The sequence below is a fragment of the Pezoporus wallicus genome, unplaced genomic scaffold (genome assembly GCF_028554395.1).
Source record: "Pezoporus wallicus isolate ANWC-B61680 ecotype Strahan unplaced genomic scaffold, APGP_CSIRO_Pwel_v1 contig_161, whole genome shotgun sequence".
Lineage (NCBI taxonomy): Eukaryota > Metazoa > Chordata > Aves > Psittaciformes > Psittacidae > Pezoporus > Pezoporus wallicus.
In genome coordinates, this window is record NW_026642654.1 from 8754687 (window position 1) to 8779302 (window position 24616).

The 24616-nt window shown below is 40.3% G+C and overlaps 1 protein-coding gene and 1 non-coding gene across 3 annotated transcripts in view; one reads left to right on the forward strand and one right to left on the reverse strand.

Annotated features, from left to right (window-relative positions):
* Window positions 1-329: 329 nt before the first annotated feature.
* COLEC11 (collectin subfamily member 11) overlaps window positions 330-24616 on the reverse strand; it is a 35739-nt gene continuing 11452 nt past the window's right edge. Inside the window, exons 2-7 of one of the 2 annotated variants that reach the window (XM_057431805.1) lie at window positions 19569-19724; window positions 14202-14273; window positions 4391-4462; window positions 3628-3681; window positions 1962-2057; window positions 330-1805 (exon numbers count right to left, since the gene is read on the reverse strand). In XM_057431805.1, coding sequence (XP_057287788.1) covers window positions 1396-1805; window positions 1962-2057; window positions 3628-3681; window positions 4391-4462; window positions 14202-14273; window positions 19569-19698 — 834 coding nt within the window. In that variant the 5' untranslated portion in view covers window positions 19699-19724 and the 3' untranslated portion in view covers window positions 330-1395. The remainder of the gene's footprint in view (window positions 1806-1961; window positions 2058-3627; window positions 3682-4390; window positions 4463-14201; window positions 14274-19568; window positions 19725-24616) is intronic. The other variant, XM_057431806.1, reaches the window with a different exon arrangement.
* TRNAS-AGA (transfer RNA serine (anticodon AGA)) lies at window positions 8154-8235 on the forward strand. Its single transcript has one exon. It is a non-coding gene; the product is annotated as a tRNA-Ser (tRNA).

Sequence of the window (24616 nt, forward strand, 5' to 3'; positions counted from 1 at the left end):
ATTGTGTGGTCATTAATTATTTATATACCACAGCACTGTAGAGTTGATATGAGTTGGTCTTGCTTTGCTACAGGGAAATCTCTGGAACCACATGCCACATCCTCTGTGGATATGTTGTAGACTAATCTCTGATAATGATCAGATACGTATTTTGATTACTATGTTATACAAAGGATCGTTCCTCCTTAAAAATCAACTTAAAACACTCTGCAAGGTACTGCTGAGGAAACACAGTCAGAGATTCTGAAGCAATCTTTCTATGCCTGACAGGAAGGTAAGACGTCGTGCAACTGGCTCCTAGGAAGATCCAAAGTATTTCCTTTGTGAAATTATGTTGTTGGGTTTTATTTTAATGCATATCACATTTTCCCATCACATGCAATTGTAAATGTGGTACAAAAATCATTTGTGCAAAGTTAGTTATTACTGCTATATACACAGTGAGGAAAATCTTGGAAACTTTTGCTGCTTTTCAGGGGGTCAACCTTACAATCTGACAATTCGTTATCTATTTATGAAGCCTGCATTAAATTGTGGAGAGTGGTATTCTGTTTGGTTTGTAACAAGATACACCAAGATCACCTTATGCAAATGTGAAATGCATGTACTTTAAGAATTATTTGGGGCCTAAATAGTTCATGCGCTGAATCATTCTCAGTTACAGAATGCAGAAAACCAAAATCTCACATTTACCTTTAGCCAACCCCAAAACAGCCATCTGGCTGGATCCCTCTTTCAATACTAAATTATAAGAACTCTGTCCTCTCTCAGCACTGAAACACAGTTTACTTAAGTGTCCCCTATACAGCTGTGAACAGTTTAATAAAGTCACGTTATAAAATTGGTAGGACTCCTGATTTGTTGGTTTGCTTTGGCTGTTTTAAAAAGAAGAGAGTTGTGACACCTTCACATCCAAAACCTTACAGTAATATTTGTACTTATTAACTGGAGTATACAAAATAGTTGCCTTGTTACGGAAATATCCCTGTAGCACTACAAGCAATTAACTTTTATAGCTACAAATTTTGCTAAGATAAAAGAATATCAGGAATCTACTTCTTCAGAAATAATCATTCTGACAACTAGAGGCCAAATTCTGCCTTCCCTTACAGTCACCCAGTCACATATGTTAACTGTTGTGATGGCAGAATCTGGCCCCAAACCACATTTTTATCTAAATACATGTATTTCCTACAGAAAAACCAAGCTATGTCTCATCATTGCTCTTCCCTTCTGAAGGGTAAATACTGATATTTGAAATACCTAAATTGTATTTACAGCTGTACAACGTTGACGCTACATACTTGCAAAATATCATTTGTACTTTATAAACATGGAGTAACTTGTACAATCGGCTTAAAATCTTTTCTTGAAATAAAGAAAGAGCAGACAAGCTTACACATTTTCCTTGTCAAATTCACACACAAAATACATGGTAATATGACACGCAACATCATTCCACCCTCCAGACGCCACCATCTCCACACAGTCCTCCTCGTCATAGGCATTGTTGGGCTCCCCACTGCGCCATTTGTTGAAGGTCTGCATGGGTGATCGGTCAGAATAGACAAAATTTCCCTCTTTCTCTAAGTCGTTAATCCCAATGAAAACTCTGGTGAGCCCAGCTTGGTTGATGTATGAGGCGATCAGATTGTTGGCAGTCTCATCCTTGGGCATGCTCAGCGTCCCTCCTCTTCCATGGCAGTAGAGCTGGGCTTCCTTGTATCTTTTCTCTTCCTTCACCAGCAGATATATCTTATTATCTGTCTCACGCACACCAGCAACAGCTGCGGGGGAGGGCAGTGCTGAAAAGTGAGCACTCGCATTTCTATAAACCAAGTTACTGCACACCCCAAAATAGCTTCACAGATCAGGTGCGGAACGGTGACGCTCTCTACGAGCAATCACATCGGTAAAATGAGGCAATGAAAAAGGAAAATGTTCATATCAAATTAACCTACCATTTTTTATGAATTTTAGTTCCGTTGTCAGCTGGGCCACTTGGATATCCATCTCACCAATAGCCTTCCTTAGCTGGCTGCACTCACAGGGGATGCCTGTGAAGAGACACAGATACACCAAAATTAAAAAGCTAGCTAACCACAATAATTATCTAAACAATTATAGAAAAAGGCCCAGCCTGGCAGCTCTGGAAAGAGCTGTCTGGCAACTAGCAGACAGAAATGTAGAGCCTTCACTACCCTGCATCATTGTATGGTTCTCAGAGGTGCCTAGGCCTATCCAGAACAGCTCAGTTCATTTCCCATGAAGCTTCAGCCCTGAATGATTACAGCTAACCTAAAAACAGATGGATATTCCCTAAAAAAACACCAAAACAATGACCAAACCAAAAACAAACCAACCAACCAAAAAAAAACCAAAAAAAAAACCCAAAACATAGATTATCTATCTATGAAGTCTGCATTAAATTGTGGAGAGTGGTATTCTGTTTGGTTTGTAACAGGATGCACCAAGATCACCTTATGCAAATGTGAAATGCATGTACTTTAAGAAATTATTTGGGGCCTAAATAGCTCATGCGCTGAATCATTCTCAGAATGCAGAAAACCAAGATCTCACATTTACCTTTAGCCAACCCCAAAACAGCCATCTGGCTGGATCCCTCTTTCAATACCAAATTATAAGAACTCTGTCCTCTCTCAGCACTGAAACACAGTTTACTTAAGTGTCTCCTATACAATTCTGAACAGTTTAATAAAGTCACGTTACAAAATTGGTAGGACTCCTGATTTGTTGGTTTGCTTTGGCTGTTTTAAAAAGAAGAGAGTTGTGACACCTTCACATCCAAAACCTTACAGTAATAACAATCTATTAATCCAAATTTACATTGGCTTGACAAAGATGATCTGAATAAGAGTGCTAAAAGGATAATCGTTACAGCTATGAACTCAAATCTCAAAATAAGGATCAATCTAGTTCTCTGTGTATTTATTCAAATCTGCATTTGACAACCCAAATACTCAGCTTAGGTATCTAAGTCAGCCTAAGCAGTGTACTTACACTGCAAAACTATGCTTAATGACTAGGCATATGGTGGTCTGGCTCAAGAATTAGAGTAACAAATTATATTCACATGAGAAAAGTACTTGGTGCACCTCTAGTGCTCCTGCCAGGAAGGGAAGAATTGAGTAAAACCTGAATCTGCCACTTTTGTAAGGCTTACACTTCTTATGCCAGGCTTTCACCTTTTTCTCTGGAAGATCTGTATTCCTGCCAGTCTCCTGCTCCTATAACAATAATCTGTGGAGGGCAGGAGCTTCCCACTTGCTCCTTTGTGTTGGCTGCAAGCCAGAGTGGGAAATACAGAGATGTCCCTTTGCACTGGTCATGAATGATACGGACAGTTGCACTTCAGGTCCTGCTAGTCTTCTGGAGTGATCACAGCTCTGAGGAGCTGAGACATTGTTTTGACAAATATACTACATGTCCAGCAACTACTGCAGCTTCAATAATTTTAAGTAATGTGAAAATATTACACTGAAATATTACAGTGCCTGTTCAAAAACTATTCGTTATCTCCCCCAATATGCAAACTGGCATGTGTTTTTGTGATGATGCATGCATCTTGTAAAATCCTTCACATACACAAGGTATTACATGGCTTACCTGGGTCACCATTAGGACCTGGTGGTCCTATGTCACCTACGTCTCCTTTTTCACCTAAAGACATAAAAAAGAATATAAATTTAAAGCAGCTTTTTTGGTCAACAGTTCATTAGCACTGGTTTATTTTTTCTCTAGTAACATTCAAATATGAAAAGTAGAAATATGCCCAAACAAAAATACAAATTTTCCTGTCCAGCCAAAGCTATGAAACTTGAACACAAAGAATATGTACCGATATCCATTTTTTGACATACATGAACTTCACAGAACCAGTAAGCTCAGATGCTGTAGAGGGAACAGGGCTGGACATGTTACACCGGTGCCTAAGTCTAGATTCATAATCTAGATGTTTAAGTAAACATTGGTGAAAATCACTTAATCAAAGTCACATGGGAAGCCTATGGGGTAGGCAAGACTGGAATTTAGAATTAGAATTGGCACTTGAAAGTCTGTCAAAACACAGTGCACCTTCTCATGTGCTGCTCTTAACTGCCACACTTGCACAACAGTGCACGAAGTTCTTTATTTAACCTTAAACCAGGATTCTTACCCTGCTATAAGGCTAAATACACTGCTCTCAGAGGGAAAGGTAACTGGCTGAGAGATATCAGTCATGTGTCTGACTACACCAGAGAAACTCCCTGGCTGATAAACTCTGAGACTCACGAACCATTGTTCAAGCCCCTAAGCTTTTCTCAAACATAAATGACTAGATTATTCATCTGAAACACAAATGGAGAAAACAAAATTGAACTGAGCATACCTTTTGAACCAATAGGACCAATTTTTCCATGCCGTCCCATGCTGCCTTTCTGTCCTTTGTCCCCCATTTCTCCTATACATAACAGAAAAATGACAAACACAAGGTAGGAACCTAGACCAATTCATTCAGATTCCAGCATGCTTCAGTATCAGCTTTTACAATAAGTGAAAACAAACTATATCCCAAATATTCATTGAACTCCAGAGGTCCAGCTCACTCCTTGTGAAGAACTTACTTATAGTAACCTAGACAGTGATTTGATCTTTGCAAAGCAACTGACATTAACAAGGCATGTACGTGTAAATGAAAACAGATCTTGGCTCAGATCCACTGGAAAAGCTTTTGCAAACTCTCAGATGATCATGCCAGAGTCACACTGAAAATGATGGGGGGTGCCTTCAAACACTGATCAGTGGATTAAAACTATTATGGAGTTGAGAAGACCTAAAGGATCCAAACACAAGTGACAGTTTCATCTAACACAGTAGCTCCACTGTAACTGAGGGCTGAATTTGGGCTAAATGGCTTATTTATACAATATACACACTGTGGAAGCAGTCACAGTCTCATTCTTTGCTCTTACATTTGAAGATGACATTATTGAAAAATGAAAATTAATGGAAATATTTATATACACACAGACACATGCACATGTTCATAGAAAACCTGACTGAAGCCAGCAATGCTGAACGTTTAAGACAGCTCTACAGAATACTTCGAAGCGCAACTGTAGCAAAGGAGCTGCTAAAAAAGTAATTTTCCTCAGCTGTGTTCTTGCAAATAAAAGGGAACTATTCACCTCTTAAGGTCAACTGAAATTGTCAGCAAATCTGCATGAACCAGCCACTGACACCTATCTGTGTCCATGAGGCATACCCAGAAATCTGATGCAAGGCAGGTTGATTCACCTACTTTGTCTAACTCTGACCTCTTTTCTATTAGTTGTACTTTCCTGTGTGATGTAAAGGGAATATTAGAATGGCTTCAGGGGAAACAGAATTTGCACTGGAACAGGCAGTCTCTTTGCCATCACTGCCTTCACGAACCAAGCTGAAGCACTGTTACTAATAAAATGTGCGCCACAATTCAAGTACTGATCTCATTGATCTGAGCTCCTCCAAAGCTTGAAGAATGAAACAGATAAAACATCCCTGTTAGGTCATAGATGGCATTCTCAAACATTACAAAAAATAAGTATCTTGATGGTGTGAATCTGAGAAAAGAACTTTAGCCTCTAATAGCAAAGACTCAATCACATGTCTACAGAGCTCATGTCCAAGTTCAGGAGATCAGCAGTTGAAATTAATAAGCACTACTCACCTAATAGAATAAATAGAGCATGTTTACACATGACTGAAGGTTTTGGCTTAAACCAAGCCATTTCTAGTCAATAAACTCTAAATAGTCTAAGCTTGCCAGATTATTATTTTGAAATGATACTTTGGTTCTGGCACTGGTTTAAAGAGAATTCCCTGATTTGTTTTAGGTAGACTTTGAGACCTATGAAACGAGACCTGTCGCTTTGTCGCACACACTGTGTAGTGAACATGGCACAGTTTGCCTGATGGTGCAGTTCCTATGGCCCGAGCAGCATCAGGAAGGCCTTTTCCAGCCTTGCTGGTTCCATAATTTCAGTGTACATGGCGATAACATTTCCTGAGTGCAATACCTGAACAAATCAATGCTCCACCATCAGATTTAGGCCTCTCTGTATCATGATTTCAAGGAGAAATGTGGTCTGGAGGCAGCACAGCTGTACAGCTATGTCATTCATATGAGATAGATTTCCCACTGTACCACACAGTATTAATGGAGACCAGGTATGAAGGAACTACAGGGAAAAGAAGCCAAATGCCTTCCAAGGCTCCCATCCTGCAGAAACCCAAGACCAAAGGAAATACTGAAGCAGGTTTTTTTCAAGGACTGTTGAAAAGGTTGTGTCTTTGCTCAAAGCAACATCTGTTACACACTGTTCAGCTACACAGAAGCAAGGGGAGACAAGTTAGGAGGACAATCTACCATAGGGATACAGCAACTGAACTTGTGTAATTTGTCACAGCTCAGCCTCAGTTACAGATTTATGACAACTCAAGATCTGTTGCCCTCTGTTGTTACTGTAACTGGACAGTCACATATTTCCTCTACCTATTTTTCAAAGCTGGATAATTTTATGACCAATTAATCAGTAACAAGTTTCAGAATATAAACTGATCACCACTGAGCTAAGAGATGTCCTCTGGATTATTACTCCATAAAACCTCAAGCAACTGTCACTTGACTGTATGAGTCAGAAAGAAATCATTTCCTCTGAAGTGAGAGAAGATGAAGGTGTATGACTTCTTGGTCTAATTAATTACTGGCAAATCCTACAATCAATAATTTTCCTTTTTTTTCCAACAAGGATCAAATTCAGACTCAATTAGGAAATTTTACCAGAAAACACAAATATTTTTTATCTTATGCTATATATTCCTACTGGAAGAATGGAAGTAATCCACTCTGCCAGCTGAAGATCTACTTTCTGAATATAGCTTCACATTCAGAACAGATTCATGGCTTGCCCTAAAGGTGCATTCCATCAGGCTGTGTGGGTTATAAAGGTACTGATACCACCACTGGATACTTATCCAATACAGGCAGTATATTGAGAAGGTATTTCCTCAAAAATCTCTAAAGTATCAGCTTGTAATAAGTTTATTGTATTGCTTTAAAAGTGACCTTTCTTGCTTTGGATATTTATGAATTGAGATTACCATAAAAGACTGTCAAATGTTTTAATTCTTTCTCTCTTCAGGCTGCTACACCTGAAATTAAATAAACACTAGAAAGAAATTAAATAAACCTAATGCATAAATTAATATATGAAATGACTTCACTTTCCTTCTCATAAATACTGCCCAGAAAATGAACTACTTCTCAGTAACAGCCAGTCAAAGCTACATGATCTACTCAGAAGTAAAAGTGTGTTATCTCAAACAAGGAAGACATACATTAAGCCTCCTGTGCTCATTAAAAGAACTATTTGGATTTGGTTTTCTCTTAGAGTGACTAACCCCTGCTTCTACTCCAGAGGCCTGCTTATTCTGCTTCTTCTGCAGAATAAATCACAAGGTTTCAAGAGAGATCCATCTGCCTTGAGGGTTTCAAAAGTTTGAATGCCTTTTGTAAAGTCCTTTTTAGTGGCCCTATGATCGTCAAAACTGCAGTCTAAAGAGTCTTAATGAAATCAGGAAGTCAGAGCTGGAAAGAAATGGGGACAATGAAGGAAATTAAGTCTCCATAGACCAAAAGTAGGAAATCTAACAGAAAGTTTGAATGGAGAATATGAAGTAAGTCATCTGTCATCTTTCAGATGAAGGTGGTATACACTGAAACCAACTATAGAAGACTTGAAGGATTTGGGGAGGAACTGAAGAGAAGGAAACTCGAAATGATCTTCTTGGTGGCCTAATAAATACCAGAGATAAATAAAATAAATAAAATACCAGAGATAAATGGTGGGCTGCACAACCAGTGGAAAAAGTGAAGGCTTTGTCTCAGCGCAACACTATAAATGGGGATCTCTACACAGTATGGCCAATTTTTTCAGATAGGATTAATTGGAACAGACAAGAAGGTTTAAAAGTACTTAAAAGAAAGTGTCAAAAATACAGCAGAAATAGAAATTCACCGTGTCACAGGTGAACTGAAGTGTGTCAAAATGAAGAGAGCAGGAGTTTACTTCTCAAACTTCAACAAATCAGATATATTCCTTTAGCAGCAGGTAGTTGTGGCCAAGTGGTGAAGGCAATGGACTAGAAATCCATTGGGGTTTCCCTGTGCAGGTTCAAATCCTGCCAGCTATGGTGCTCAGATGTTTTTCTGGAGTCAAAGGCAGCCAAGTGGTATGCCACAATTGATATTGCCAATGCATTTTTCTCAATTCTTTTGGCAACGCAGAGGTAAACCCATCTGGGCTGCTGCACTGTGGCAAGATATTGCTTTTTGGTATCAGGTGCAGAATTATCTGCATCTTACCGGGTGCAGAACCTAGTGGTGAAGGTATGCCATGTAGTTGCCCATGTACCCGCTGGGCCACTGAGGAACACCAGAACAACCAACAAGTGGATAAAGCTACTAAGACTGAAGTGGCTCAGATGGACTTAGATTGGCATGGTTATATTTCAAATGAGAGTTAACATGTTGGCTACCTTTATTTGAAATTCTATCATTGTAGAAGTAATATCCATTGTAGAACATGTGCTTGATCTTGGAGTCAAAAATGAAATAATAGAGCTCTCTAGGCTGAAGTTAGTTGAACTGAGAGACATATGAGAGTGTGGAAAGTGTCCTTATGGGAGTAAACTTTAAGTACATTTTCTATGATAATAACTGTGTTTAGTAAGTAATTGCAAAACCTCAGGAAAAACTTGAAAAGTAATTACACAATGACAGTAGTGACTTTTTGATATTAAAAATATTTTTCATGTTACCTTCTTATGCCGCTATGTTAAATCTCTGGAATATTGTGGTGCCCAACGTGGGGCACGAAGGATTGAGATAACAACAGATCTGACCAGAGTGTGTCTAATTGTATTTGTGATAAGCATTCATTGTTTCAGATTAATAGTCACTCGTCACAATGCTGATTTATTGGCTCTCAAAGTTGTTGCTCTTGATCTCAGAGTTTCAGCATGTCGTACCTTACTTACAGCTGGTATTTGCTGTGTTAGTGTTTATCGGCTGGGAGCCTGGGCTAAGGTTCTTGTTTCACTACTTTATGGTAATGACTTGTAATACAATAGACTCATTGATCATGAAATTGATCTGGCTTGCGTTCCCAGTGTGGTCACCACCCCTGTACTTTGGGAGGTATATAATAGAAGCATTTAGCAATTACACATCCCTGGAAGCAGGGGGAGAAAGGGGAGGCAGGGAGTGAGCGAGTGGCTGCATGGTTCTGAGTTAACAGCTGGGTTTAAACCGCGACAAAATTCTTCATGATTTGACATAGCGGACATCACAGACAACTATCCACCAATAAAGGTAGAAGTGTACCAAACCAAAGGCCTCTTGACTTTAGTGCCATATTTGACAGCAATCTGCAAAGGATACATAGAAAAAGAATGCAAAATATAGACCAAGATTACAGAATCTTCCCCCTAGTATAATGCTAGGTGGCATTTTATGTAGTTGAGACAAATTCATTTCATTAGCCAGCCTGAAAGTTAGGGGTTTAGTCTCAGCTATTTCTCCAAGTTTCCTTGGTAGTCAGTGGAGAAATAAACACCTCACATCTCCCACTCTAGTGGGACAGGTACATAGGTATCTTACTGACAAAGTGAAACTCTACAAGCTTTGTATAACAGACAGGAAAAAAAATTAAAAAAAGGAAACTTATCAATCCATACTGACTAGAAATCAGGAAGGCTAGAAAATTTGTAAAGGAAACTAAAGGTAGTAAGAAAACACAATCCAATCTGAAGGCAGCAGAAAAAGCTTAAAGAACTTTAAAACACATTCAAAAAAAGAAATGGAAATAGCATGATCCATCCCTGAATGGGGGACTGTATATTCAGATGCACACAAATACAAATAACTTCCCTTACAAAACACATACCTCGCCAGAATTACATTAACAACGTAACACCAAGTTTGATCAGACCAGTGGTCCCTCTAAGCCCAAGACTTTGATTCACACAGTGGCAGTAGAAGGTGCAATAAATGGAGATCATGCAACTACAGCCACTATCTGCAGTCCACTGCAGATGGAGTTGCTGAATCAGCTCCCCAGCAGTTTCAGTGACTGCCTCCTAGTTCAGGTATGATGGGATCTAGTGATTCTGTAACCTCGATCATATCCTTCTCAGACTATTCTGTACAGATGCAAGAGTCTCAACCTGTCCAGTTTCTCCTTATGAGGCAGCTCCTTCATCTTTTTTGCATTTCTGGTGCCCCTTTCTAACTTTTTATGTCCTTTTTGACAGAGGCCAGAACCACACTCATTGCATGAGATGGTGCACGTCAGGCTTTTACACAGAGCAAATCAGCCACAAAAATGAGCTTCCTATTTTGTCCTTGCTATCTTTTCCAATGATGGGCAGTGTTTTGTTAGCTTTGGGACTGCTGCTAATGACTTAAGAGCAGTTCTCGAGTTTTAAGTGACAATTCTGGGGTTTTTTTGTATTATGTAAGTATGGATTAAATTATGTATCCCTAATTTCCCTAGGCTATATATTTATTTACACTGAAGCCCATCTGCCATTTTTTTGTCCATTCAGTCTAACACTGATTGTCCCAAAATTCTACTGAGTTCAGATGGAACTGAAAGACAGGTTTGAAACAGATACCCACTTTGTGAATCCAGAACTGTCAATGTCAGGACTTTTATATGGAATCCTGCCTGCAGCACTCCTTAGTGAGCAATAAATTCATGTAAAAGTTGACTCAGAAATGTAAAGGATTGATTGATTACATATTAACGAGCAATCAGTAATACTAAAATATAAATTAAGATATTATTACTTCTCTTTAGAATTTGATTATACAAATGACTGAGCACTCTGGCTCCAATCCAGTTAAATTAATGAGTATTCTCTCCTACTTAAGAGGCTATGTCTGTACTAGCAAACTAAATGCCTGGGAAGATTTCCTAGCAGTATGAACCAAGTGGCTGAGAATGGTACACTCAATGATATTAAATTGTCTTATTCTTCAAGCCAAGATAATCACTTGCAGGCTGCTCATTGTGTTATCTTACAAAATGTGCCCAAGAAATGCCTGGAAAAGTGTTAGCTGGCAAAAGCCAGAATCACTGTGCTAACACTACAAAGGTAGTTGAGTTCCACCCCTAAGAACAGTATGCAACTCTGCTTCACATACCACTATAATGAAGTATAAATGAAGTATGGTGTATGAAGGCTGAAATTAAAATACTAAAATATTTTCAAATGGTTATGGCTCTAAGAAAATTAAAATATCTTGAAGAACACATTTTTAATATGCTGCTCCTTTGATTATGCATTCCAACAGTAAATTCACCCTCTATTCACCCTTCTTTTGATTGCCATAAGCAGAATCCATGCTACTCTGGGAATATTCACAGGACTGTATTGTTATTAAAGTATTTATGTGGAATTTATATACATGGAAGTTGTTATGGCCTCACAATTGGATCATGACTCAAATAATTGAGTTCTTTCCCAACATGAGAGCACGCAGTGCAGCAATCAGTGCAAGTGGGGAAAGCTACACCTATTAACTTCACACCCCAAAACCAGCACTGCAGTACACGCTGCTTTCATCTGAATTAGCTGTTGTACATGCCCCAGTGCTCTATGCTTTGCAGAAGGCCAACACAGTTTTATATTCTGCTGCCATGCTATGCATCATAATTGACCTATACAATTAATTAAAAGCAATGAGGAATGTAAGTGGAACTTAACCTTAATCAGTTCCCAAAGACATCAGGATGTCTGATGTCACCCTGAAACCTCAGGACACTCAAAACCAGATATATTTCAGGTAAGCACCAGAAAGTTTTAATGTTTATCTGTTTCAGAGCTACCAAAATTAGAAAAGATCATGAGGAAAGGAGATAATAAAAACATTTGCAGCACTTCCTAATCTTGAGGTGTTCATTTCAGGTCAATACCATAAGAAAACCTCTTCTTCTGTAAGTAAGTTATTTATTCACTGATTATTGCGTACCTAAGGAGCTCAAAGACACTAAGCACATTTTCTTAGGACAAACTTGCTTCAGAAATGAAACAAAGAAAGGGGAAGAAGGAAAAAAAAGAAAAAAAAAAAGATTACTGTGATTGTGATAATGTAAATTAAAACTAGAAGGAAAAAACTCTACAAATGCTGCAGAAGAGTTAGTTTCCCCCCTCATGTAAACCATCACTTACTCAATTAGCAGAAAAATACAGTGAAGTTAAGCACTTTCCATCAACAGAAGGAGACAAATATTAGCCCAACAAGACAACAATTACCAGGCTTCAATAGAAAAACAGGGTGTGAAACAAGTTAACACAGTAACTGCAGTTTAACAGGCTACTAGCACAGAAACAGGGCTGCTGTGTTCATCCATGTATGCTCTTAGAAACAGGCAAATCCAAAATGAGGCAACAGTTTTATCCATCTTTCATTATCCACCAAGCTATGTATTAAGCACCAGGATCACAGGTCTAAACTCTACACCGAGATTTTGATGGTCTTTTGGAGCAGAGAAAGGTAAGGGAGAACCTAATTGCAGTCTTGCACTACTACAAGTTGTCTGTAGAGATGAAGCCTTCTCTTCTCAGACACATACAAAGGACAAGAGGCAATGATCACAAGTTACAAGAAAAAATTCAGTTGGCTTTAAGGAAAAGGTCTTTCACAAGGACAGTGGTGAACAGACCGAGCAAAAAGGATATGGAATCTCCATCCTTGGAGATTTTCAAAAGTCTACTGGACATGACCCTGAGCAGCCTGATCTAAAATTGAATCTGCCCTGTTTACACAACAGATTGGATTAGACGAGCTGTTTATAACCTTTTGATCTAAATTATTCTGTGATACTTCAACATCACTTCTGCTTTACCTTGCAAGCATTAAATGCAAGCATTAATGCAGCATTACCTTGCAAGAGTTAAAACTTTAGTTTCCGGTATTTTTTATAAGAACAATCCTTGAAGAGTACATCTCCATAAGGGAAATACACTGACAACATAAACATTCCTCATGGGAGTTACAAATTTTTCAATGCATTGTAAGGGGAAGAGCTCTAGCTATGGATTTTGGTCCCAGGAAAAACTGCATGTATCAGACATCTGTGATTGCCCAGAAGAACTACATAATGGATCATGCACCATCATAAGGAAGTATAAATTACCTCTGTGTTTGCTTTGAAAGGAAGTTTGTATATTCAGTTCAGTAAAAACTAACTCCATCATTCTGATGACAGGAATGTCAAATGTTTAATTTCAGTATTGAAATACAAGGTTTTGACTACCCCTAATGTGAATTCTTCAGAATGTGCATCTCCTGGAAAACTTATGACGGTCAAATTTCCTCCTTGCTTCCGGAAAAAAAAAAAAAAAGCAAACAAAAAAACCCCCAACCAACCAATCAACAAAACCCACAAAAACAAACAAAAAAAAACCCTAGATTTCAAAAGAATTTCCTGCAAGACAGAAATGCCACATTTCTCTCAACTATATAACGGACTACTACTGAGCAACAGTCCTCTCAAGAGCTCAAAACATTTTTTAACTACAATGCAAACAGGGTTACCATCATCTTTCCACAAATATTAGTGGACTGTCATCCAAAAAATGTAGAACCACTCCTGGCCATCTATGCCTGTTATAGCTTACCACCTTCCCTCAAGCATTTTAATTCAGGTAATTGTGAGTGCTCACATTTACAACAAAAGGAAACAAGAAAATCGAGCCCCGTGAGTCTTTCCCTCCGATCTGAGGTTTTCATTTGCAGAAGGAAATTTATGAAGACGACACAATGCCTTTCTTCACAGAGACCTTCATATGAGACATTTGCTTTACCCATTAAACTGTCCTTATCTCAACCCACTCATGAGTTTTCTCACTTCTACTCTTTCAATTCTCTTCCTCATCCCACCAGGCCAGGATGGGGGGGAGTGAACCAATGTGGCTGCATGGGGCTGAGCTGCCAATGGGGTGAAAACACCACAATGGTATATGAAAATGCCCAAGCATAATTTAGTCACCTAGCAAAGGGACAGAGGATCCCCATCATCACTGCCTTCCAAGAAAAAGTAGCATTTGGTCAGGAATGACTTTCAAAACATCTTCTTTAATAAAGTTACCTTTTTCTCCTGGAGGCCCAACTCTGCCTGGACGACCTGGAGTACCTTTCTCCCCCTTTTCTCCAGCCTCCCCTGTTGGTACAAAAGGAAACAAATATATGAATCATATTAAACCTGGACTATTCTGTGTTGGCAGCAGTGACAAAAGTGTCATTTTCCCCAGTGAACATAAATATCTACTGTAACAAGACAGGAAAAAATTAAAAGCAGATGCATTCTGACTTAACAGCTTTACTTGATGCATGGAGAACAGTGTCTCCTGAAATTGGGGTAAACACTGACAAAACCACAGTCAATACATTACTGAAGTCTCATACACTGGGGCTAGCTTTGTGGATGTTACTCATACTGTCAACCTCCAAAAAGCCCAACTGCACAATTTGCTTAAGCAGAAGCTTCAGAATTAGGACTCAAGTCAGCACTGGGTCCAAACGCTTCCCAACTATCTACTAAAGATACACTTAAGTCTCAAGTGAAAATGGCTTACCTGTAATATAAAATTAAAAAGAAAAAAGAAAAAATAGAGAAAAAAGTTTATGCCATTTACAAAGACCTACAGGAAGGCATCCTTCATTTAGAGGACCATTTTTTAGCATGAAAGAGTATCTCCTAATCCATATATAACTGAGAGTTATATACTGTGCCTTTTAATCTTTGTGGTATGAATCACCATGCATTGTACTGACATGCACATGGCTCATGGCGGATTACTGTATCAAGCATATTTAAACAACACTTTCTGTAAATGTTCACCTCCTTGCTGCCTTTCATTGGAAATTTGAGGATGCTTAGCTTGTTTCACTCCCTGCTATTGTACTACTATTATAGTTTGCCACTGACATAAAATTACAATCTCTTAAACAAATAGACAGAAGTTTAAAGAATGATTTACATAGCCACTTTTACAAAAAAAGATTTATACAAAGAAGCAAGTTCTACGGTTTCCACAGACAAGAAAATGCCAGGATCTAAAAGCCAGGGCTAGCAGAGCACACCTGATGCCCAATGCTGTGTGTCTACAGAGGAGAGTGAGCAATAGCTGCTCTCCAGGAAGCTGAAGGGAGCACTATAGCAGGAAACTCAAGCTCTGCTCTCTGCCATAGCTGGCAGCTGTGGTTCAGAAATGAACCATAGAAATGATGTAAAAACAAGCCACAACATGGCATATTTCAAATATGCAGCCTCCAGCTCACTCTCTCTTCTTATTGCAAACATAGGTGGCTGTGAGCTGAACTTGGCCTTCCATCTATTATATTTTCCTTCTTCAGGCTGCCAGCCGACTGCAGACCTACCTTCAGACATCAAAAGTAGGCCATTCTTTGACCTTAATGAGGACAAACTCCACATAATCCCCAGTGGATAATATTGTTAGTATGAAACAGGCTATTATTTGGCACATTTGGGAATGTCACTTTTTTTTATTATCAGGTAACCAATAGGCTTTGTATGATTGCCTTTCCCCCCCCCAGGGCTGGTTATGAGTTCTTTGCTTCCCAAAGATAAATCCTGACAATGACTTTTCCCTGCTCTCTGGAGGCTGAGAGCACGCTATTACAGCCTATTGCTTTACATGTTCTTCAGAGTGAAAGCTGTGCATTAGGGATCAATAAAATAGATCACTCTTGCTTCAGGCCATTACACATGCCTGCATTTATTCCTATAATAAGATGACACTGCATTCCTTAGTGTAGGCATTTAAGAAACTTTCCCTGGGAAGAGAGAGCCCCATTACAGGCCCAGATGTATTTTTTGTTATCTGCTATTTCAAGCAGTAAGACCTTGGCCAAGAAGGACTGATCAGTGGTCCAGTTCAGCTTTGCTGTGTTTAAGTCCCTAACTTTGCTTTACATTCCATGAGTACTATGCAAGCTGAGGAAGCAAAGTTGGTACACGTGTCACAGGCAACAGAACAGATTTCTGTCAAGGCATTTAAATCAATTTCATTTATCATCAATTAACACTAATCTTCTCTCCGCCCCTTCCAGGACAGCTCTTTGCTCTAGCTCTTCTGCATGAAAGAGTACTTCCCTCCTTAGCGCAATGCAGCTCTTGCCCAGGCAGCTGAGACAGGGCGTAATGCGCCCAGCAGTGCTCCACAGTGTTGTGATGCCCCAAACCCCCAGAAGAAATCTAGCCCTGACACCAAACTGAACTGCAGCAGGATTGCAGGTATCAGGCACAACCCTGACACTACTACAAACTTCTCCCATTATCTCTGATAGAGATCTTTCATACTTCAGATTATGTATCTTACCACTGCTGTTGATTTGCCTCCTTTTGTCAATTCTTTGGGACAGGATTTGTTTCTTATTATGTCTGCATCTTGCCTACCTTAAGCTGTACCATCTACTATAAAGAAAATAGCACGACAAATATTAACTACCTGATCTATTAAGCATTCCTGGGCTAGTGATAACTTTATTCCATTACTCATATTCCCTGTGTGAATAGACAAATGAAGCGTGGGTGTAAAAAAAATGGGTTTATTTTATTTACATAGTATCAACGTTTGTAGGTACTATATGCCACTGAGACTATTAAAGACAACTCCTGCCTTAGATTCTAGAAGGGAGACAAAATAAGGTGGCAAACTGAGAATTCAAGCTTTGAAGGATTGTTCCATGTTATTTTTTTCACCACAATAATAGTAACTTCAATCTCATGGGCCTATCAAAAGGAATCAGGCTTCAGGAAGAATATGAGCAGCAATGTAGTGAGGCTTCATCATCCATCCCTTCTTCAGACACAACACACTTTTGCCATTATTAAGTCGGCTTTCAAAAACATGGATTAGTCTGCTGTCTGGATTCTCAGAGCCACAGTATTTTTCCCTTCCACATTTCATCTTACTCCTTTACACTGTTTAGGTTATAAAAAAAATAAAATAAAAAACCCAGTTCCTAAGACCTAAGCTGCTGACCTTAAACTCATTTGTGCCTTTTTCTATTCTTGGTGTCTTTACTGGCTGTCTTCATCTTCCATTTCCACCTCCATTCTCATCTCATCCCCCTTCAGATTCACCTCTTTATTCTGTGGGGTCCTAATTGGCTTTGTGGCATTTTCTTATTCCTCTTTCCTTAATCGTATTTTATTTTTTAGTTTCCAGTCTCTCCACTCAGTCTTGTTCTTTGTGCCTTTCTTTTCTCTTTTCCCTTTACCTCTTCCTGTTCTAAAATTTCTCCATTATGCTCCCCCACTTTTGGGTACTTTTCTCCTTCACCAACCCCTATTTGGGTTCCACTTTCTCACCACCTCTTGGGCTGAACCCTCTCCTCCTGTTTCTTCCCTTCACTCATCCAACAGTCTGCCTCACTTCTTCCACTTCTTCCCTGTACCTATTTTTCCCAAATCCCGGCAGGCTGGTGCCCAGCCGCAGTGCAGGGTTCTGCTCCTCCATCATAGGAGATGGTGCTGGCAGTCCAGCAGAGGAGGAGATGGGGCAGATCTAAAAGCTGCAGTGAGCAAACCCCACTGCATGGGAGCCAAAATTTGGGCGCACAGCCACGTATATGCTCAGCTTAAAGGAAGCCTTGGCCACCAAAATGGGTTGGAGTTGTTCCAGAGGGGACAGCAGCATCTCATTACCAATTTCAGAGCCAGTCCCCCTGGCAGTGTAGCTGGAACACTGATAGCTTTTTAGGGGGGTCACATTAACTAGAGTCAGGCCATTTTGTGCTTCACTGAATTTGTACATCAATCTCTCACTTTTGCGAGGCTTACATCTCATGAAGCAAAGTGAAATCATTAACACATGAAGGTTTTCAGGCCTCTCTGTTGTTTCCTGGCTCAGGACTGCCTTCTACAAAGGGCCAGGATCCTGCACGGTTTATGTGCTTTAGAAAACTCTGCTCCATATAATAGTAATAACGGTCCTCACATTGAAATGGTACTCACAGGTGTTAATTTTGACTGATTACACAAATAAGGAAACTAAAGCAGTAAGAAAACTTGTGAAAGCCTCAACTTCTTTGAAATGAAAAATCATTTCAAAGCTTCAGTCCCCAGTGCTGTGGAGTCTAACCCTTTCACTGATCTTCCCTGTAATTTTCAACAACATATATTTAATTTGATTGTGTTCTTCTCTGTGACTTGCATCAACAGCACTATCTTATGCCTATTTCACCAAAAATATATCAAACAAGTGAAACAACTTTACTCAAGGCTTAGTCAAACCTCAGGAGACTTGGCTATTGTATTGTTCTTTCTAACTAGAACATCTGCTGAAGGTGAAAATATTGAGACTTTAAAGGCTGCTTACTGAAGTAAAATAAAAAAAATACAGATTTCGGTTCAGTTCAGGCATCCAAAACTGCATCAATAATAAGCAAAATGAGAGCTTTTTTGTTCCTGAAGCTAAATGGCCAAGCACAACAGCCCAATTCTTTTGGTTCCAACACAGCACAACCATATTAAAACAAGGCAAGATCTGACAAGGGCAGTTTACACCACAACCAAGCCTGTGGCCAGGCTGTGCTCACAATTTAACTGTATGAACAATTGCAGGACAGAACTGTTCAAGGCCAGGTTGGACAGAGTCTGGGGCGACATGGTCTAGTGTGAGGTATCCATGCTCATGGCAGGGGGGTTGGAACTAGATGATCTTAAGGTCCTTTCCAACCCTAACTATTCTGTGATTCTATGGGCCTTGCCCTCACCAACCAATTAGCCAGCACAGACAGCATCTGCAGTCTATACTATGGCCCCCAGGCCAGGGTAAAGCTTACATTTGTACTAGATAACATTAGTGGCACCAATATTGCTAGGTGAGTTTTGTGATATTACAATCTGAAACTACCAGAAAAAATTGAAGGTTAGTTGTGCAGTTTTTTATCATAATAATAATATATTGGGGCAATAGTTTGGGCACATATTTCTTTAAAAAGTTGCTTTTGTCCACAGACACTATAGAAATGCCAAAAACCTAACTGATTTTCTATTTCTTCTAAAGGCACTTCAGTATTTAAAAATCAAGCGAAGATAAGCATATTCTCATTATACTGCAAAATAGCAATGAAAACCTTTCCAAGTATAAAATAGGGCCTGATTTTAAAGTCTTTGGGCATGAGTACCACTCCTGAATACAAACACAGAGACAGCAACCAGGCACTGTGTCAGAGTAACAGGCTCCTGATCAGGAGCAAGTACGGGAAACTTTGGCATGCATTCTCTGAACTGTGTTTATTTTAACTGACTTAAGTTCACCTTACGGACCTTAAAACTCCATTTTTAAGGAGGCTACAAATGGGCAAGTAAGAGGACAACTGAAAGGCACCTTCTTTGTCTCTGCTATAAACTGTCAGTGATGTAAATGAGCCTGTTAGAAAGAAAGGATTAGTATTTGAATGATGGAGTAGGCTTCCACATTACCTTTGAGGCCTGGAACAAGAATTTGAACAGAGCAGGACTCCTCTGCAATATGTTGAGGATATCCAGACCTTAGCAGTGACAGGAAGGCAAGGCTAATTAGAGTCACCAAGAAAACCAGATCTCTCTTCATAATGAGCACTTACAGGTCACTGACTCCTAAACAAAAGAATGAATAAACAGTTATAAGAATTCCAAAGACTTTCAACAGTTTCTGAACATATGCAGCATCCTACTACAAACAGTATTTTTGCATGCCATAACCCACACGGCATGAGAAGGACATGTCCAGGTCCTCCAAGCAGGCTGTATGTTCCACAGACATACATGAAACATGCAGCAGACATTCAGCAGTTTATTTTTATGTTAGACTGGGTAGCATAAAGCTCAGAAGAAATTTAGTTAATAGGAGACTAAGAAATGCTAATAATCGGCAATTCTGTGTTCACGATCTCTCATTAGAGGCAGGGATCTGGAAAGGTCAAAGGGGAAAATACAGTACATGGGCTTGCACTGAAAGTTGTTAGTACTAAGTTGCCACTTAGAGTGCATACTGCTCGGAAGAGGCAATTCAGCATACGGTAAGATCAACCTAAAGGCCTGAAATTTCACTTCACATCTACCTGAGCACTGAAATCATGCCCAGCAAATTGGCTGATACAATCGCCCTCATGTAACTCATTGAGATGGAAGGTAGATAATATTTCACTGTATCATGCAATGAAGTTACATCAGAGCATTCAGTAAATCCTGAAAAGATCCATCTCTGAAACATACCCTCATCTAAGCCTACAAGTGAAATGGCTTGCCTGGTATTACACTGTGAAGAGATCTCTCGGAAAACAACAATACAGAAATTGAGTTTGTGTGAAAAGACATTCAAAAGCTGATGTTTAGGGGGCCTGTAGAAATACTCTTTGACAAAAGTGTTATTTATGTGCTTCTAGCATGCTTCTCCAGCCCTTCTTTCACCAAGTTTCTGTACTACACAAGAAAAAGCTAGAAGTCATATCAGGGTTTCAAGAGAAAGAACCTGTATATCATCTTTTATAGCCACAATACAGATGTGCATTTTACATCTAGAATGAGAAAACTGGGCTGTATTACTCTGCACTCCCTGACTCCCTTCAAAAATAAGCCAAGTAGGATTAGGCACTGGTGTGGGGCCAGTATATGGGTCTGTGTGTCTCACCATGCTGAGGATGTAGGACAGTCCATCTATTATTTTGGGGATGGCCTGAATGTATAACTGCCCTTCAGCTGGGACGGAATAATAAGGACCTTCAGGGTGAGAGTGTCCTGGTGAAGCAGATACCAAAATTTATGTGATGGAGCAAGAAGGCGGCAGACTGCCATCCACGTGCAGGAAAAATCAGGTTTGCCTGTACTACTCAAGGCCCCTGTTTCAACTTCATTACCTTTTAGTCTAGCAGATGACAATACAGACTATCTTAATAGAGATCCATTTTGTACCCTTACCAACACTCCTGTCAGACTGCTAACTACTAACGTCATTTACAAAGTCTCCTCTCACATCTCAGGGTGCAAGTTCTGGAGGGACAACACTCATAAGCAGATGCTTACAGTATTTTTTCCCTTTTCAAGAGTGCTCAGTTCCCACAGTTTTAATTATGATACCACGACTAAGATGACCGAAGCTCATATATACATGTCTGAATCAGCTTCAAAATACCTAGCTCAGGCATTGCTAGGAGCACAGAAGCCACAGAAGTACAAACCTTGGCTGCTCAAGTATTTAGGCCACATTAAGTTTTGTCACAATTGCAGGTACATCACTCAAGGCTTCTCAAGAATTCAGGCAAAATTGAATTTTGCCACTCAAGGGAAGAGTAATGGGAATTTGGAAGTAAAGCTTCTACTGCTATGGAGAAGGAGCAATCAGCCCAGCTCCCCAGAGCTTTGACAGACAAAACCAGCAAGAAAACATTTGCTGCATTGTTGTCCTCTTCTGTCCTGGGCTACTGCCTCTTTTGCCTATGCAGAGACAGCCCGAACTACTAGAAACCAGGTCAGGCCACTGACCACTTCACAGCTATTTTGTGTTATGCAAATTATTTGACCACGGTCTTGAAGTATCAGACCTCTGTGATAGCACTCTTCTCCAAATATCCTCATATGAATACCAAAGAAATTACTTCACATACATAGAGCTTGAATCTGGCCAAACCTCCCCACATGCAGATTCCTAACTCTAGGGTACAAGGCACTGCATCTTGGTGTTCTTTGTGGCCTAGAGGAGGCCACATTATCCACAGCGGATGGTCCTGCCTCTTTTTGCCAAATCCATGATCCAGCAAGCAGAAGACAGAGCAATAAAAATTAGCTAAGAGGAATGGTTGAGGAGAAGGATATTTCTCCAGATCTTCCTTTCAAAGGCTTCTATGGCCAGTCTTAGCACTGAAATAGTTCTGGCAGACTGAAAGTGAGGAGATCCATGGCAACAAAAGGCTTCACAATCCCAAATTGAGGACCAATGCTCCCTATGTGGGAAAGCAGTGTATGTGGTTATCTCAGCCAGCCAGGAGAAAACTTGTGCCTGGTTGTCTCTTCCTGACACCTGAATGTAGGTTTTTAACCCTCAATAGTGGAAAACTTTGAAGGACAGGGAGTGGGACCATCCTGGACGACAGTCACACTGACGTTCTGTGGGCTGAGCAAAGAGAGGACCTGCCTGCCTTAGCCTGCAGCTCCCACACCACAGCCCAGGAGATCACCTGGCCACCAGCCTGCAAGACATCCTAGGCACGTATCCCACTATTCCTTTGTAGCAGAGATACTTCAGGACCCAGAAGATCAGACAAAGAGTCTTTCAAGCAAAGCACTTCAGATACACAGCTGAAAGCCTAGAGTTTCAGCATGAGCACCCAGCAGGCTGGTGATAACGATTCTCAACAAACAAGTCAAAGGAGACAGAAGAAGGAATTGAAATTAGGAGGGTGCTCCAGACTGCATTAGTGAATAAAAAGGCAGCAACACCTCCTCTGGTTGCATTTTATGAGGTTTTAGAGGTATCCAGACTACAGCTGAAACATCAAAGCCTCCAGGTACATTAAATATTAACCTGCCTTTGCAAACTCCTACACAGCTCAGAGATGATACGGGCATGAAGCAGCAGAGAACTGTCAGGGCTGCTTGGTAGCTCTGCTCAGCAGCCAGTTATGCAGGATCTTCTGGGGAAAACAAAACCTCCAACAAGGCTTCATCACATTCCCCACCACCTGCTGATGCTGCAAGTCTTAAGAGCCTTGAAGACACAGGGGATACACCTCACCCTATCTCATGATAACTGGACTTGCAGAGAAAATGGACTTGTTCTATAAAATGGAGCTTCTTAGTGTCAGTCAGGTCACAACACCCAGACCTTCATGAATACTTGTGAAATTACCTTGCTCTGAGAAGAGCCACTAACAGGAAACCTCTGAAGAGGTTGCAGATCAAATACTTTATAGAGTCTGCAGCTGCAGTAAAGAGTAGAAATCAAACCAAAATCACTTTGGGTATCACCTTCTCTGCCTTTTCCTGTTTTAAAAAGAAACCTTCTCTTCTGCAGTTAAAATTACCTTATATGATTGAAATAAGCGTTTGATCTCCAGGTGTGTGCTACAGCAGCACCTTTCATTTTAAAATCCTGTAAAATTCCTTGCCTTTCTGACCTACCTTCAAGTCCTTTCAGCCCCAGATTCAGAAAGGCATTTAGAAAACTAAATCCCAGTGAAATTGGTCCTCAGAAAAAGGTGCCACCCTGCTTTTTCAAACACAATTTTAGCTCTGGTATTTGGACTATCTTCAGCATTGAGGAAACCAGTGCCAGAGAGAAACCCAGAGATGTTGAGCACTGGTAAAAGTATGAATATTTTCTCTGTCTACATAGCTGTCAGGAGTCAAATTTGCAGCACTAACAATGGTGGCCATTAAATCAGCATAAGCCGAAAGCTTTAAAAAAAAAAAAAAAATTAAGGAAGAGGAAAAGGAAGCAATTACATGGCCTTTCCTTAAAAAGATCTGCCTCAGTTGCCAAGACAGAAGAGCTTGAAATAAGTCCTTGAGAGGTCAGAGAATCCCCACAGCACTGTAGGCTCACTCAGAACTGCTGCAGGATGGGCCAGGCAGCTGGCACCCAGCACTCCTTGAGCTCCCCAGCTTTCCATCACAAGGCTGGAGATCACTTCAGCCAGCAAACACCTCATGCCGGAAGACCCTGTTCCACAAGGGCTGGGGGCTTATTGCACACTGTTATTTTGGACCTAGAAGCAACACCACAGATAATCTGCCCAGTTGAATCCAAATGGCTGAGAAATGCAGAAGGAAAATGCTGCTCACTGGCATAAATGCTCAGCGAGCCAACAGCTATAGAGTAGCTGTTATCTGCTGTATAATCCTAAGGGGCTCCTCTTGGATCTGTTTTTATTTCATTATCACTAAGCTGTTTTCACTCATGATTTTTTTAAGCTATACTTCATTCTCAGGGATCTGAGCTGAATTATGTATATTCTGAGTTGTGAACATTCCTGGTACAGGCAGGCACAAAAATCTGCAGAGCCACAGCCATTTGGTGGGTGATTTTCCCAAGCGGGTTTGAGTCAGCACTACAGATGAATCAACAGCTTTCAACAGTTTTCACTCTCTTGACTTTTCCAGTCCTCGTCATCTGCATCCCCACACCTCCCAGAACTATCTGGCAGCCTGTGTATCCTCAAATGCCCCAGCAGGCCCAGAGCCTCATCCTAACAGATGCAACACATGCCCACACAATCATGCCAGTGAAATGCCAGGCTGTGACACAGACCTCACGCTATTTCAAACATTTTGAACAGATAAAAGCCCCCCCAAAACCCCCAAGATTAAGCCCCATGGGTGCAAGGATAACACCACTAGGGCTCAGCACAGATCAGGGATATGTTTCTAGGGAAAGCACGGAGGCACAGAAGGGACAAGCCTCCAGCCTGTGCATGCAAGCTGCTTCTCACCCCTTGGCCTGAGGCTGCGGATCATTCCCTGGAGAAGATGCCTTTCACACTGGAGATGAAACC